The sequence below is a fragment of the Hakea prostrata genome, chromosome 1, assembly GCF_041222555.1.
Source record: "Hakea prostrata isolate BN-2017 chromosome 1, UWA_Hpros_2, whole genome shotgun sequence".
Classification (NCBI taxonomy): domain Eukaryota; kingdom Viridiplantae; phylum Streptophyta; class Magnoliopsida; order Proteales; family Proteaceae; genus Hakea; species Hakea prostrata.
The window spans coordinates 57270645-57287485 of NC_142600.1; the positions used below are offsets into that span (position 1 = coordinate 57270645).

The 16841-nt window shown below is 38.0% G+C and overlaps 1 protein-coding gene across 4 annotated transcripts; it reads left to right on the top strand.

Annotated features, from left to right (window-relative positions):
* The first annotated feature begins 4217 nt into the window (after positions 1-4217).
* Positions 4218-16131, top strand: LOC149029175 (casein kinase II subunit beta-1-like). 4 transcript variants are annotated; one of them, XR_016170845.1, is made up of 6 exons: positions 4218-4962; positions 6427-6651; positions 12108-12217; positions 12314-12479; positions 13824-14028; positions 14205-16131. XR_016170845.1 is itself a non-coding variant. In XM_089140909.1 (6 exons), the coding sequence occupies exons 2-6, from the start codon at positions 4728-4730 to the stop codon at positions 13952-13954; spliced, it is 867 nt and encodes a 288-aa protein (XP_088997035.1). In that variant the 5' UTR covers positions 4218-4473; positions 4637-4727; the 3' UTR covers positions 13955-16131. The 4 variants fall into 4 exon arrangements, 2 of the variants coding, with proteins under 2 accessions (XP_088997035.1, XP_088997029.1); XR_016170846.1 differs by having other exon boundaries at positions 14223-16131; XM_089140909.1 differs by having other exon boundaries at positions 4218-4473; positions 4637-4962; positions 13824-16131.
* Positions 16132-16841: the final 710 nt, after the last annotated feature.

A 16841-nucleotide genomic window follows, 5' to 3' on the forward strand; every position in this document is an offset into this window, starting at 1 on the left:
GAATCTGTCTACATCTGATTGTATGTTCATGATCTAGTTATTATTGGATTCGATGTTCATTTAATTGCTAAGGTCAATGAAATGTTGTATTATAAATTTCACATTAAGGATCTTGACACTCTCAAATATTTTTTGGGAATTGAGATTGCTCATTGTTCTTGTGGGCTTTCTTTAAATCAACTGAAGTATACCCTTGATATTTTAAATGATAGTGATCTCCTTAGTTCTTGCTCTACGGATACACTGATTGAGCAAAATTTGAAACTTGACAATATTATAGGGTACCATTCTTCCTGATCCCTCCTCTTATCGGCATTTGAAGTTGGTAGGCTAATTATTTGACTATTACAAGTCGAGACATTGCTTACGCCGTCGATATCTTAAGCCAGTTCATGCACCAACCACAATAGCCCCATCTTGATGTTGCTCATCGACTCCTTTGCTACCTTAAGGCTACAATTGAACAGGGTCTTCATTTCTTGTGTTTTTCCACTTTACAGTTACTTACAAGGTAGAGCATCATGCTATGGCTATAGCTACTTGTGAAATGAATTGGTTGACATATTTTCTCTGGGATTTTGATTTGCCTTTAAAGGCACCAAAACCATTATACTGTGATAATCAAGTTGCCATACACATTGAGCCAACCTTATTTTTCATGACGGGACAAAGCATATTGAAATTGATTGCCATCTTGATCGTAAAAAGTTGTAGCAATGACTCATTCAACTAATGAAGATTTTGACATTTGTCCAATTGGTTGACTTATTCATGAAGGCTCTTGATCGTGAGAATTTTGTCTCATTTTATCTACGGTGGGCGTTCAAAATCTTCATGCTCCAATTTGAGGGGGAGTCTTATCATGAGACCTCATACAATTTTATCTTATACCTCATCTGATTGTGTATATCCCATAAGGTATTCTTCAGTCCTTACTTATGTATATAGGATTAGGAAACTCCATCCCCATAACTGTGTATTTCATCTATGTAATAATTATCTTATGAATTTTCTCCTATATATATTTTTCATTAAGACTCAATACACGATATATAGATGCATTGTATCAAATCTTTCTTGTGTTTATTTTATTACCACCTAATTCTTTAAAATAATATAGTCTCAAAAAGGATAAATTGTTGAAAATAACAAAGTAGAAAACTATAAAATAAAATTATAAGACTTATTTGATTATGTAATATATAATATTTTTGTAGAAGTGGTAAAAGAGATCGGCATCATCGTCACTCATCTTTCAATATAAACATGTACATTAGTTGAGTTGTATGAAAATGTATGAGTTGAGTCACATGAAAGTGTACTTTCCTTGAGATATTTGAACACCACCGTATTACGAAAATCGGACTGATCTTGGCATCCTCACCTCCAAGATAAAACAACTTCTAATGCTAATGACTTGCACTCCAAAGGCAAATACTTGTAAATAATGTTTAAAGGTTCATAATACTCACAAACTCATTGACAAAATACACATTACAATAAGAAAAACAAAAAACTAATATTGTTTTAAAAATTATTGGAGCCACTAGGAACCAACTTCTTTCTTTATATAGAAGAGGAAGAGCGATCTCTTTGAAAGATATGTCCTAGACCATGTATGTTCTCTCATAATGCTTGTTTGTTGGCAATTCAAACAAGTCAAACAAGTCATTCTATAGAACATTTTTTTTTTTATCGAAGAAAAGGAAGCTATATTAAAATTATGTCTGAAAACACTTACAAGGACTACATATAATGTTATTACAGTAATCCTCTTGATTAAACGCTAGATTAGCATAATATTCAAAACGCATCCGGAGCGAACTGTTTGGGAAAATATCAAATTTAACCATTTTTGTAGTTTTGGCTAAATCCAAAAGACTTGTTAATTCTGCCAGAGGCCACTTTAGTTTTGTAGGGTTAGGTAATAGATGAGCAATTTTTGGATTGTTTGTCCATATCTCATCTATACTTAATCCATGTTGTGAAGCTGTTGACATTCCAATCTGAAGTCCATCAAGCATCGCATTCACCACACCTTCCGTCTTTTGCTTTCCAAAATTGACATATTGTATATGTCTGTCTTTGTATATTCCCACGCTCCATCCTACAATCCCTATTTGTTGATTAGGAACCCCTGCACATAACAAAAATACATTTGTTAATTATTAGTATATTATTGCATAGATCTTCTTTCAAGTTATAATTATTCCCAAAGTTGTTATGAATGTAAATATTAGTATTCTCTTCCTCCCTCTGTGGATTTAAAGCTCCTATCCAAGACATTAGTTTCCCGAGCACCTGGTTGGGGTTATGTACTTTTTTATTGAACACCATTTCATTCCTTTCCTGCCATATGAAATAGCAAGTTATAATGGAGATGGACATAAACCCCTGAAAGTTGTTGAGGTTGTTTAATTGGCTTCCCATGTTTTGACAGCAATTAATTAGAGAGTTATCCGTCCAATTTTCAGTATGCAGTCCCAATGGTCCCGCCGCATGTATGCGCTTTCCCCAGTCACATGAGATAAAGATGTGCCGTGTGGTTTCTGCTTCTTTCCCACACACACTCATCTTGAGTGTCCATCCATTGTGCGAGATTTGCACATACTGGTATTCCTGCATTTAAGACACGTCAGAAAAAAAAAAACTTAAATTTGGGGTGTATGGGCAGTTTCCACAAATGTTTCCACCAACTAGCATATTGATTATCATTGTACATGAAACGTTGTTTCATGATCTGTTGATAAGTTAGTTTAATTGATAAATCTCCATTTGAAGATATATTGGAGGACCAGTGGTCCTCATGTTCTGTCAAAATTAAAGGAAGAGATATGACTGCATTTGTATTTGTATTTGTATTTGTGTTCATTCTATAGAACATATTAGCTATTTAGGTATTTATTATGAAATAACATCTTTTGCCAACAAACAAGTCAATCTCTAGAACATATTATCTATTTGGGTATCTATTAGGAAATAACATCATTTATGATGCTTCCTTGTAGAACACAAAAATATTTTAAATCTCACACTGGAAAAGTCATTTTAATATTCCAACATAAATATATTCTTTTTAAAGGATAAGGATGCATTCAAAGTCTTTTATTTTTCATGGAATAAAATGGGGGTGGATAAACTCCAAAGGGTTGACTCAGTTGGCAAAGGCCACCGCCTTATAATATGACATTAAGAGTTCAATCTCCTTGGGGTTAGGGGCAAATCCACTCTTATGTAAAATAGTTTATTCTCTGTTACCCCCTCTCTATATAAAAAAAACTTCTAATTTTGACGAATAAGTAGACAAAAGGGAGTGAAAAAATTGTATTAATTTCAATAAAATCTTAAAAATTGAGTTTGTTTGGTTCACTTAGAAAATGAACAAACAAGCATGCATAAATTAAGGAACTTATTTGATAATGTAACACCCACTTTTTTCCACCCCATACTTAGAAAATGTCACATATTTTTTGGCAGGATTTATAAGCTTGTAGAGTCTACATATTCTACTTTTATCTCAATTTTTCCTCCCCTTATTTTTTTAATCCCCTTACCCTCATTTCATACGAGTCCCACATTTTTAACTATCCTACCTCCTTTTCTCTTGCAAATAAACATAAACAGTCTATCAAACATGGGCAGAGCTCTTCAGGGCCTTTTTTTATGTGGCACTCTTTCCAATGAAATATTAACACTTCCTTCTCCCTATATTGGAGAAAATTCTAAGAATAAAGACAATAGATATAAAGTTCATTATGGTTTTGCGATGTCTGTTTGTCTAATTTTTTGGTCATTATCAAACTAGTAATAGCGATTGGGACTCATAGGCCCTAGAGGGGGAAGATAGAAGATTTGGTAAGGGCAAAGGCTCGAAGCCATGACCATCTTGAACTTACTATCTCTACATATGAGGCTGCCACCACTGTGCTAGAGGTACATCCACTACGATGCCGGTTTGTCAAACAATATGGAAAAAAAAACCCTGGTGGTTGGACCAAAGTCTCAGTGGCCCGGTTCATTTTGAAGAAAAAAAAACCAGATATTTCCAATTGGCTCCAAAACCATTGGATAATCCCTTTCCAGGTTACTGTTGGTTTATTAATTAATTGAATAAAAAAAAGGGAAAAAAATAAAACAAAACAAAACCAACAGCTCAACTAATTAATAGATGAGTTTGTTAATCCAGGTGGAAACGGTAACCAATTTTTATATTTTATTTTTTCTTTTGAAAATTCCAAAGCTGGGATCTTAAGCTATAATGCTCTGGGTGACTTACTAAAGTTCCCGTCGGCAATCGCTACCTGCCGGAGCCGAGAGGGCGAACTTCCTGAAGCTTCACACCCTCCCACCCTCTTTCTCTCTCTCTCTCTCTCTCTCTCTCTCTCTCTCTCTCTCTCTCTCTCTATTTCTCTCTGTTCTGGCGTTCTGTCGTCGAAGCAGAAGAAATAAACGAAGCTGAGAATAAAGAGAAGGGTTCGCTCTATCTCCCTTCAAAACCGAAAAGCTTCTCAATGCTCCTTTTTTTTCCCTTCTAAACCCTAACCTGTTCAGTGTTTTCCACGATTTTCTGCTTTCATCAGATAATCATCAAGCTTCTTCCTTTCTAATTTGAAGCGTTTTATTGTTATTTTGCCAGAAATTTAGGCTTTGTTATCATTATGTTGAGAGGAGTTTGAGGAATATTTGTGAGATTAGAGAGTGGAATCGAAGAGAGAAAAGGGGAGGACATGTACAGAGAACGAGGAGGAGGCGTATCTAGGTCGGAGATCGGTGCTATCGATCGCAAGCGGATAAATGATGCGTTAGACAAGGTTCTGGAGAAATCATCTCCTTCGACGTCTAAGGGATTGAGCGGAAAGGACAAGGATAGGTTGTCTGTTCCGTCATCCTCAGCTGGTAAGCCACCGCCTGATCATAGGGACACTCGCTCTGCGTCTCTCCCCAAGACCAAGTGTTCAGACGGTCAGTTTTACATTTTTCTTTTCTCCACCTTCATTTATTTTCCTTTAGCTTCAATTAGTTAGTACCCTGGTGCCTGTGATGTGTAATTTGATAGTGTACTTGTGCGTTTGTTGTTTCTTCATCGGATCTTGTTGTTGAAAAGGTATTTTGCTTGTTAGATTTGAAAATTCAGTTTGTGGTTGTTGACCTTTGGCTTTCATGTTTTGTGGGTTTTGGCGTCGGAGAGAAAGGGGAAGGGGGGGGGGGAGCTTGTTTAGTGCTAGTCTGTTCTGGTTTAACGTCTTGTGGTTAAGGGGCGACGGTTTTTTGGTGTTATGGTGTAATATGGTTAGATGGGATTCAATGCTTCTGAGAAACGTATTGGTATTGCTTGAATGCGTGAGCTTTCAACTGGTGTCCAATCTAGTTCACAGAGTACAAATTTGGCTCTTTTGGAGGAAGAACTGTTGGTATTGGTTGAGGCTTTGACTGATCTGTCACAGTTCAGAGGTTGATACTTCAGAAATCTCAACCTACTTCAATTGGAAGTAGGCAGCTGGACAGACTCAAATTGGTTGGACATGGAAGTTATGGGTTTAGGAACTGAGTTCGGGTTGTTGGGGCCAGATATTACATAATGTGCTTCAAAAATTGTGCCCAAAATGGAAGTAGTTTTTGAATTTTCTCCGTGGTTATTGTAGAATTAGATAGCAAAACAACTAGATACCATTTTGATATAATGAAACTGGAATAGTGGGACGCTAGCAATGAATGGATGGAAATAGAATTGGTCTCAGGGACTCTCTAGCAATGAATGAATGGAAATAGAGTTGGTCTCTCGGAACATATTTTGGATGCTAGTCAACCAATTTGTTGATTCTCTGTAGCTATGGTAGCCATCTTCAATTTTTTCGTTTTTTTGGCTGAGTTGTAACTTGTAACCATCTTCAAATATTTTCTCATTTGGGAGGTCATGGTGTTGTGTGTATGCAACAGGTTCACATAATAAATATATACAAATATTTATTTTTCTTGAGGGATATTGTCTGTGGGTTTTGAGCATTATTAGTTTGTTGGTGATGTGTTAGCAAGTCCTTAGACATTATTGAACATTATCATAATTATCAAGGCATATTTTAGGCGTCCCTGTGCCCCATGCTGGACAATTCCCTTGGTCCCCAGGCAATGCGTTGATGCCTTGTTGGTGTCTCTTTGATTTTTCCCCCTACTCCAACACGTCGTTTATACAATGTGACAACTATGGTATAATGATATTCTTTTTTTCAGTTGAAAGCTTATCTGTTACTTCGATTGTGCATTATGTACGAGGCTTTTGGTTTAAGTGGTCCGTTGTCATCCTTGGGAGTGAATGACGTTCTTCTGCTAAGCATCAACTTGCAACTATATGCAGGGTTTCTGGCATATAGGCTTTTGAATATTATTCTTGCTAATTTACTGATGCAATTGCTGTTCACATAACTTCAGAGGAATCTGAAACAGACAGTGAAGAATCTGATGTCAGTGGGTCTGATGGCGAAGATACATCTTGGATCTCGTGGTTTTGCAATCTACGTGGAAATGAGTTCTTCTGTGAAGTTGATGATGAGTACATCCAAGATGATTTTAACCTTTGTGGGTTGAGCAGTCAAGTTCCTTACTATGATTATGCACTTGATCTGATTTTGGATGTTGAATATGAATATCCTCGTGGTAAGCATTTTTTTTTTTTTTTGGGGTTTTTTCAAGTTCTTTTGCAATGATTTGTGCTGTATGATGCTGATTACTGGTTTTTTATTGGCTTTGCACTGATTCATTAGTGTTGCTTTATGGCAATATCATCAATTTTACCTTTAAGGTTTTCTTATCAGAAGCAAAATTTGTTTGTGCTGCCGGAGTCAGAGGCAAAGTATAGAATTTTGATTTGTATATGACTGCATTATGCCTAAATTAAGTCCAATATGAGAAAATTATGCTGGTTCGTTGGTTTGTAGGCCCTTGCTACCAGTGTACCACTTTTTTCTTGTCACCATTACCTTTTTAGTCTCACCCAGTTTCTATTGATGCATTTTGCTTTAGTTCTCTATTTGTTGCCCTTTAATGCTTTTGAGTCCTGCTATATTTCAGTCTACAGTCCAAGTTAGAAGTCTGAATGTAATCAAGGATTAGGATTATTTGGCCGAGTCGTCTCTTATTTTAATGTTAAATAATCTTGTAATCATCCTTTTTTTTGCCAGTTGCTGATGAATTTGAGTTATCTATGACGACATGGTATGAATGGTTGTGTGACCTTTTCTCTCTTTGCTCATCTGATTTGCTCTCTAACTCTATCTTTGTCTGTCACCTTTTTTTTGCTGCCAAGCTGACCACAACTTGCAACTGAAACATAAAACAAGCTACTGCCTACAAGTGTAGAGAAAAGTAGCTTCATACAAGACACAGAGTCATCCACATAAAACACAGATCTAGCCCCCATATTTATAGCATCCAAAAGGTGGGGTACCAGATCATAGGGCCATGGTTTAGAAGGTTGTGGATTACATCCAGTAGTGAGATACGATTAGCGAACACAGTAATAGAGGTATAAGTCAGAAAAATGCCATAACTGGCTGCTACAGAAAGTGCATCAACTGCTGCATGGAGAGAAGTTGAGCCCCTAAGGCTCCCTTTTTCCATAGGATTTCCACACCTTTATATACCAGAAAAAAGGGAGCACCTGCAGTGGTTTAGTTGGGCATCACATATTCTTGCAATACACAAGGAAGCATTATTAGAGAAAGGCCATGAAATTTTCTCATAGCATAGATCTACAGAAGGAGGTGATGATGTAGTAAAGACAGTGACATCACAAATGCCAAGCTGGGTGACCCAATAGTTTACAGTGTTGACAATTAATTGAGGAAAGATGTCCTTTTTGAAGATTAAATTGTTTCTCAATAACTTTTTTTTTTTTTAATTAAGCTTTTTCTTCTTCCTTCCTGCCTCCTGTCTTGGCATAGGAAGTTAGGAACAGTCCCTCATGATTATGTACTGCTCTCTCATCTCCTCTTCCTCCTGCCTCATATTGTGGCTTAGGTTCACCTCCATTGGGCATTGCTACTTGTACTATCTGGTAGCTGGAAATAATGTGGACTTTGAATTGCAGGGCTGATTCGGATGTTATTCTTATCCTACCACCAGATATGGTTTCAGGTCTCTTTAGTTCCTCTTCTGCTTGCTTATTCCAACCAGTAATTTGTGTGGTAAAGAGGCTTTAGGGTATTGCTATCTCCAGAATTTCAGAATGAAAACCCTTCAGACAAGAGAGATCTCTCAAAGATTGAAACTGCCATCCGATTGTTCTGTTAGCCCAAGATGGAAGAGAACCTCATGGTTGTGCTTCATCCTTTTACATATTTGCTTTCATATGGTTCATTTGGCTAAACTTTGAACTCGACCTCACTGTTGAACTTCTAATGCCTTTTACATGTTTGTTTCCGAGTATTTCCCTTTCCCATTGCTAATTCTTATTTATCCTTATTTTATCTGATGGTCAGGATTACCCTTATAATTCTAAATCCCCATCATATCCTTCCTGTTTTGTCTACCATATATCTCCCTAAAGATTCTTTGTAATTTACCAAATTGCCAGTGTGCCCTTGTAAAGATTTAAATATTTACTAATCTGCCACTTAATCTTGGATTTGGGTATATCCTTGCCTGGTGGGCCAACTACCAACATGTTCGCTACTGTTACCTAAACGCTATTGCTATGGAAGGGCAGAATAAGTGCTTCATCAAAAGGTTTTTCTTTCAGAAATTTCTTCTCCCTAGGTTCCATGTTATCTTGGCCACGTGCACCATGTGATCTTGGGCTATAGGTGTGGGGCAATGTCATCTTGGCATGCACTTATGTTGGGGTTCAAACACATGATACTGTGTCTCTACTATTTCACCTAAAAGCTTGATCCATTCGAGAAGGGCAAAGTAAATTTATATATCAACACAGCACAATGAGGGTTATTTGAACCCCTGTCTGCATCAAAATAGAGACAAAGAAATAATGTTGGAGAGAGCAAATCAGAAAAGGGAAGCATGAGAATGTCACCCAGCCTCATTAATTTATGCCATTTCTAGTAACCCCCCTTTTACTTTGGCAAAATTATTGTTATAACCCTAGTCCCCTACACTATACCGAATTATTAACAAACCCCCTACAGCTTGATAAGTCTTACGGTTACACCAGCGCCAGTAATTCCATCTGTGAGTGGCTGATGTGACGTATGAAAATTTTTCATAATGCCCAATGTGACCCTTGGTATTAGATCACTTTTTAGGAAACTATTAACATCCATAGTAACTGGGTGAAATTACTATTACACCACAGGTATTTTGCTCAATTACTAATAGACCCCTGTCTGACTAATGGGTGTTAGCTTGCTGTTTATTTTATGTTGGGAATGACAATATTACGCTTCTACTGATCAACAACAATCCAACTTTGTCTGGTTGACCCCTTGTCTACTGCAATACATAAAAACAAGAGGATCTGCCACCGAAATTTAGGTTTTCAGATTAGTTTTATGGTAATTGGCAATCTATAGACCTTGAGGGAGAAGAATCAAATAATCGGACGAAGTAGACAACAGAAAACTGTCGAGAGGTGGCAATTCTCATGAAAGCGTGGGTAAGTCTTACCTGTTTACAAGAGAGGAAGTGCAGGATTTTCTCTCCCAAGCCCAGCATTCAGCTCTGCCTCCCCTCCCCTCCACATCTCTGTAAGATTTGGTAGTGATGCTGGGAAAGTTTTTTGACTGTTTAATTCCACCGGCAGCAGTGCTGGGGGCAGATTTGCACAAAGGAGTAGGGAAGTGGGTCAAAAGGGTAAAGGGGTAATTTCCGTTAAGGGTTCTAATATCCAGAGTTAATTCGTGCATGAGGAAAAGTCTCATATGCCTTTCCTTTTAGGTGTACATCTATCCTTGGCAAGGAATGTACTACGGCGTGGGAGTTTTTTTTTTTTTGGGATGATTAAATAATTCTTTACCAAAGATAATTAAAAAAAAAAAATATACAAGAGCACAAAGGACGAAGCCCAGAAAAAGCGAGAAAGCGGCCTCAACTAACAAGCAGCCTAAGAGGCATTGAGCCTAACAACTACCTAAAAGCAACAATTAAAACAAACTAATTTCACAAGCATAAGTGGCCAAAAGCCAAACTAAGAAGCAAACTAAAAGACATCGAGCCAAGCAACTATTTAAAGGCAACAATAATAGCAAACTAGTTACATAGAACAAGTGGCCCATAGCATACAATCAGACTAGAAAATAACCATGGAAGTGGACCAGAGGGGCCCCATCTAAACTGATGCAGTCTCCCGTTCGATTGGAGCTATGAGAATCTTCCTAGTAACAATGCACATGGCCCTACGTAGCAGCACTACAAACGCAAGAGAAGGTAACATCACAAGATTGAGATAAAGAACGAAGAGAATAGATTAGACTCCAAACAAATTGGAGAGTTCAAAACAATAGCCCTCATGGCTTTCCCCCAAAGCCATAGAAGCCATCAATAGCTAGAACCCTCGTCAAATTGAAGTGAGCCAGAAATAGGAAGGGAAGAGAAGAAGAACGAAGAGAACATACTAGATTCCAAACGAAGGGCGTGGGAGTTATACTGATCTAAATGCACATGTTTCAAATATTGCCCTTCTCTCTCTTGTTAATCATGTCTGTGTCTTAATTATACCATCATGATGCAACACAGCTGTTCCACTGTGCCAACTATTTCACAACACAGGTAAAACACCGAATACCACAGGAAAACCATTCATGTGTTGCACACAAGTGCACGTAAAGTTAATTTTTGTTTTAGCGACTTACTTAAATGAACATAGTATCTCTTGTAAGCTTCCACCGATAATTTCCTGGATGACCAAGGGAAACATTAACTGTTCCTTCTCATGAAGTTTATTGAATAGGAAGCATGTTGGGTCTGGATTAATCAAGTTGATCTATGGTAGGTTGCTCAAAGTCTCATGTAGTATGTTCCGCTTGTTGAGTAACCAAAATCATGTAATCTCGGAGGATGTCTGACATGTATTCTAAATTAATATGAGGCATCGTTGAAAAAATAGCCTTTATTATTCAACCCCGCTCCTCAACACCCCCCCTTCCCGCCTGCCTGCGGCCCCTTGTGGAAGTAGCCCTCCTTAATATGGCTAGGGCTCCAAATTGAACTGTTAGTTCTATCTATCTGCCTCTCCAAATGCAATATATTGAGTACCTATTTTGCTGACCAGGGGTACTGGCTTGTGATCTTTGGACATGGAGTTGATCCTTTAATTCGGAAAACCCAGTGCTCTTAATTTATAAATGCAGGGGCGACTGCTTCAGAGTCCACTCTGACCAGAAGGGCTCCAAATTCTCATTTAGCTGCTTTAATTCTCCTTTCATTTGCTTTTTGAGTTTTTGTGCTCCTCCTGTCTTCTGCTTGTCCGTTGAAGATTGAATCAGTGATGACCCATATTTACATGGAATCAATTCCTTTTAAGAGGGCAGAAGAAGGTCTTGTTTCACAAGTATAGGGATGAATGCTTCTATTATGACCAGAATGGCAGCAGAAATCTTCCTTTAGGGGCTTCAACTCTCCCTTCTTTTGCTTTGTGAGTTTGTTGCTCCTGCTGTTTTCTGCTTTTGCTTTGAAGATCGAATCAGTGGTTGGTATGTGCCTGAACAGTGGCATTCTAGCACATTCGATGTGTGTAACATCACTTTATACTACCCTCACTGGACATATTGTTCATTTATATTGGTGCAACTAATAATTTTACAATTCATGTTCCATTCCAGATTGTCTAGAAGGTAATGCATTCGTTCATGCACCTACTAAAGTATGTTTGTCCATTTTTCATCAACATGTGTTAGGTTTTGGTGTTTTCTTCTTCACCTTTTGTATGCCATTGGGAATAGCATGTGGTTTCTGGTTTTTTCTGCCTTCAACAACAACAACAATAAGCCTTGTCCCAACTAAATGGGTCGGCTTTTTTCTGCCTTCCAATTTCACTGTTTTTTTCCTATCAAAAGTTTCACATGCTGTTTTGATTGGGGATCTGTTCACAAGAAGTCATTTTTATGCATGTTTTGATTGAAATCTGTTCACAAGAAGTATTTTTATGCTTGATTTAACAGGAGATATATACACGGAAGAACAAAGTGAATTGGTTGAGTCAGCAGCAGAGATGCTCTATGGGCTGATCCATGTTCGGTACATATTAACTAGCAAAGGATTGGCTGCAATGGTGTGGGCCCTTCTTGTATCATTTTTTTTATTGCTGATTTTTCCAATGGTGTTTTCTTTTTGATGGGCTAAGATTTGCCTGTGGAAATGTGTGCAGTTGGATAAGTACAAGAATTATGACTTTGGGAGATGCCCTAGAGTTTACTGCTGTGGACAGCCTTGTCTTCCTGTTGGTCAGTCAGATGTTTCTCGGACAAGTACTGTGAAGATATACTGTCCCAAATGTGAAGATATCTATTACCCACGGTCAAAATACCAAGGCAGTATCCTTCTATTTATGTTTGTTCCTCTTGCATGAAACCATTTCCTTTTTCATTTTCTGTGGTATTCATTAAACTTGGCTGATATTTTACTAGAATTATCTCTTTTAGAATAGGGTGAATTTCAGTTTCCTTCCATTTTAACATAGTATAATATAATATCCCTCCCCCCTGTTCTGAAAATATCATATACCATCTCCATTTTTCTGTTCAAATATCAAACTACTCCACTCTGTTAATATATTTTTTTGAGTGATGAGGATTACCTGGTTATATTTCACATAATTCCTAAAACTACCATTGTTTAAGTTTATCCTTCTACTCTTCATCGAATGCTGTGATTTTGTCATTGATGAGATTGACATCATGGTGGGTGGTGGTGTTTTATTTTAGGGAGGAGGATTCACATTTTTTTATTTTATGTTTTAATTGTTTTCTGTTCATTTTAAGATAAGGAAAAAATGAATTTAAAGTAATAAATCAGTAAAAAATTAATGGTAAGTAGTGCCGTTCCAAGGAGGAGAACAAGAATTTATATCATGGGTGTCAACGCGACTAGGCAAGGTGAGACGATAGAGGGTGACAAAACCAAGGCTGACACCAGGTTGCCTTGACCCAAAAATGGGCCTAGGTGCCTAGGTGCGCCTTGACAGCCATGAGTTATATTATTTCAATTAAAAAATGAATATGAAGTTAAAGTAATAAATTAATAGAAGATTAATACATAAGACAAATACAATAAAATACTAGAAGATGTTCTCCTGTTACTTATATATTTAACCCTTTATACAAAAAACTTGTTCCACCAATACCATTCATAAATCCTAAATTACTCATCTATCAAAATAATTAATAAATTCAGCTAACATACTACAAATGAAGGTTGTTAGAGATAAAATGGTCTACTGAGATGGGTGTGGTTGATATTATTTTCAAAATGAGGTCAAACATTGTTATTTATATGAAAATGAAGGTTGTTAGAGATAAAATGGTCTACTGAGATGGGTGTGGTTGATATTCTTTTCAAAATGGGGTCAAACATTGTTATTTATATGATGTATCTAAATGGGGTTTACATGAAATTAACCCTTTTAAATATGATATAAGTTTTTTTTGGGGGGTAATTAACATGGCTGTTGGAGTGGAGAGTTTTGGTACCATTTGACGTGTATTTGGTGGTTACTAGTTTCCTAATGCATGAACAGAACCTTTTTCACTCACCACCCATGCACACAAAGTTTGATTTGCTGCAATTGATGCCCAGATTGTCAACGTTTAGGTGGCTGCTTTTGTATGCTTTCCTCCTTCTTGCTGGGTCTGTTTGGTTGTTTCCTTCATTATGCATAGATATTGATGGAGCGTATTTTGGAACTACATTTCCTCACCTGTTCTTGATGACTTATGGGCATCTCAAGCCGCAGAAGCCTTCTCAGAGCTATGTTCCAAGAATATTTGGCTTCAAAATCCACAAACCATGAGACTGTTGTCATCCTCAAATGCTGTAATGTTGCTGATGCTCCTGCTGGCAGAAATGGTGGTTATTACAACCAAGGTAGAGTTCGGAATTCCATAGTTTCACTTTTTAAATGCCAACAGAAGTATGTGGAAAGCGATTTGCCTACCTTTGAGCTATTATTTATTTAAATGTAGTCACGTCTTTCTGTAAGCATTTGTAGCACTTTTTCTTTGTTGATAAGTGTTTGAAGTTCATTTCATTGTGTTCCTTAGTCTAGATGTCATTTCTAGATATCATTTCGATGGTTGAGCTCTCGGAGGCACTCATCTTCCAGGAAGGGGCCTCTGCTGTGGCACATGCTGGTTCTATTTGCGCCTTTTCCTTTTACGGGGTATTCTTTTACATCAGACACATGCAAATCTCTGTTGAACTGGGGACTAATAGATTTAAGACTCATTCAGCACTAATGCTTGCCATATTGTGACATTATAAATGAGGCTGTGTGTTGGTATTTGTAGTAGTCTACTCCACCCGGCAGGAACTGCAGTTTTTTTCTTCCCCCTACTTAGTGCCCTTCTGGTGCAGAGAGTGCAGGGACTATTCTCCAGACTTACTTTGGTGTATTATTACTAGCAATTCATAGTTTGAGCTGTCCTGTAAATTCTCTTTGTTCCATAGATTATCTTTTGGATGATGCATTCAGTAATAGGATCTAATTGAATAGATTATAAGTTGACCTAAGATTCTCCTCATGTGGGACATGTTGAATGTTGTAAAAGTGTGCCCTAAGATGGTGGAAATAATCTTTTAAGTTTTTTTGTTGGAACTCCAAAGCTGTCTGTCTATCTACATAAGAGCCCCTCCACACGTATTTTCTGGTGGTTTTGACTGCTGCTCCATTAACTTGATCTCCCATAGAATTGTATTCTCTGTCTTGGCACCATAAAGCTCCCTCACAAGGTCACCATTCAAAAGCTTCTGTAGAATCCTAGTGTTCTATATTCTAAAGCTTTGAATCTTCAGATAGAAAACCTCAAAACCATTAAAAATCCTGCCTCCTGAACAACACCGTACTGCATGAAAGCAACAAAAGCCGATTTAGATCTTGAAGATGAATAGCAAATCTCATTTCCTTGAGATGTTTATTTGAATTTCGTTACCTTTGGTGAGAATTGTTCTTGCTGCGGCCTTTAATTTTGTTAGATTGACGAGATATAACCAAGGTGCGATATTTCGCCTAGTATCGCCGGTTCACTACCTAGCGAACCGGCCAAAAGGGCGAAATCTCTTCGATATTTCGGCGAGGTTTTGCCAAAATATTGGTAGATTTTGCCCTCCCATTTTAGGGGATTTTTTTGTCATTTTGGGTTGAAACTTGGTGTTTACTCTAATCTAATGTCAGTAACAATAGTGGAATGACTCGTTCTGCCTAAAACCTCATCCAAATTGGTGTTCTTGATTGGCACATATTAGACTGTATACGGGTCTAACTGGGATTCTATAACATTATTTTAATTTTAAACAATTAAACGAACGTAAATATGCACAATGACAATAGAGTGATAAACCTCATTAAAAAAATACTAGTATACGATTACAAGTATACAACTAAGTACATGTCAATACTCAATATCAAGTACTATGCCTCGGTGGATCTGTTAGCTTTGTGTTTTGTGATACTATGATACAAGGCCCAAAGGCTACAATTTCAAGCTTACGCTCAATTATTTTTTTGAAGCCACTCCATGTCATCTCATGCTGATGGTTGTTGACGTACAAAGAAACCAGAGCTCCGTAATTGGCATCATCTATGGATAGAAAATTGCTCCCATGACGGGGTAATGTGAACGAGATATGGAATAGAGTCAAGAAACCCTGGTGGGTGTCGTGGTGCTGGTGTTGGATCATATAGTGATAGGATCATACAATTGAAAGGATATTGGTATGTTGTCTCCAACATAACAGTTGTCTTTGAGCCAAATGGAGGCATAATCGGGACACTCTGATGATGATGACCCCAACCATCATAACCCTCATAAATAGATGTGCTGCCATCCTAAGAACTCAAGCTCACAGAAGATCCATCATTATCCCCATAGTACTGCGAACTCTTAGAAGACGGGTTTGTATCATCGTATCCATAAACAGAAGGGACACCATAATCAGAAGCCCCATAGTCATAAGTAGATTTGCAGCCTACAGACTCCTCCAAGCTCATGGACCCCATTGCTCCCGATAAGCTATCCATCATATCGAAATGGTCGTATGAGCCATACAATCGAGTATCGTTACTATAACCATAGCCATAGCCATATGGCCCATACCCATGCATGTGTAGTTGCTCTCCCCATGACCCTCCCCCCCCTCCCTAGCAGAGTGTAGCTCATAGGACGACCACGATAAAGTTCACCACTATGATCGTCATCCTGGGTGGCAATGCGTGTACTGAGTCTCTCCAGTGTATCTCTCTGGGGGTTGTTGTGTCTGGAACATGTAATCGCTTATGTATTCCTCCAAAACCACCACCAAGACCATTGTCATCATCATCATCATCCTTCTGAGTCTGACTGGGACTGGGAACAAGGGTGTCATCTGGGTCATCCTCGTGCATACCAGGCTCCACCATCCAATCCTTATCCGTAGTGGTGATAGTCGCCTGTACATGTACCTACCCATCTTGAGATGCCATATACTTATCTACATCAACTCCCGCAGCTTGAGCAATGACTGGGTCTCGCCTACCTCTAGGCTGGTCTAATATCGGCTCACCCCTGTTCAACAACCAATCAGTGAGGGGATGCTGCTCATCTGCAGTGATCTCGAAGATATCATCGAGCTAGATGTCCCTATCCATCTCACGGTTAGCATTTAACCTGGTATGCTCTAACTTCAGCCTCATGTTGCAGTGG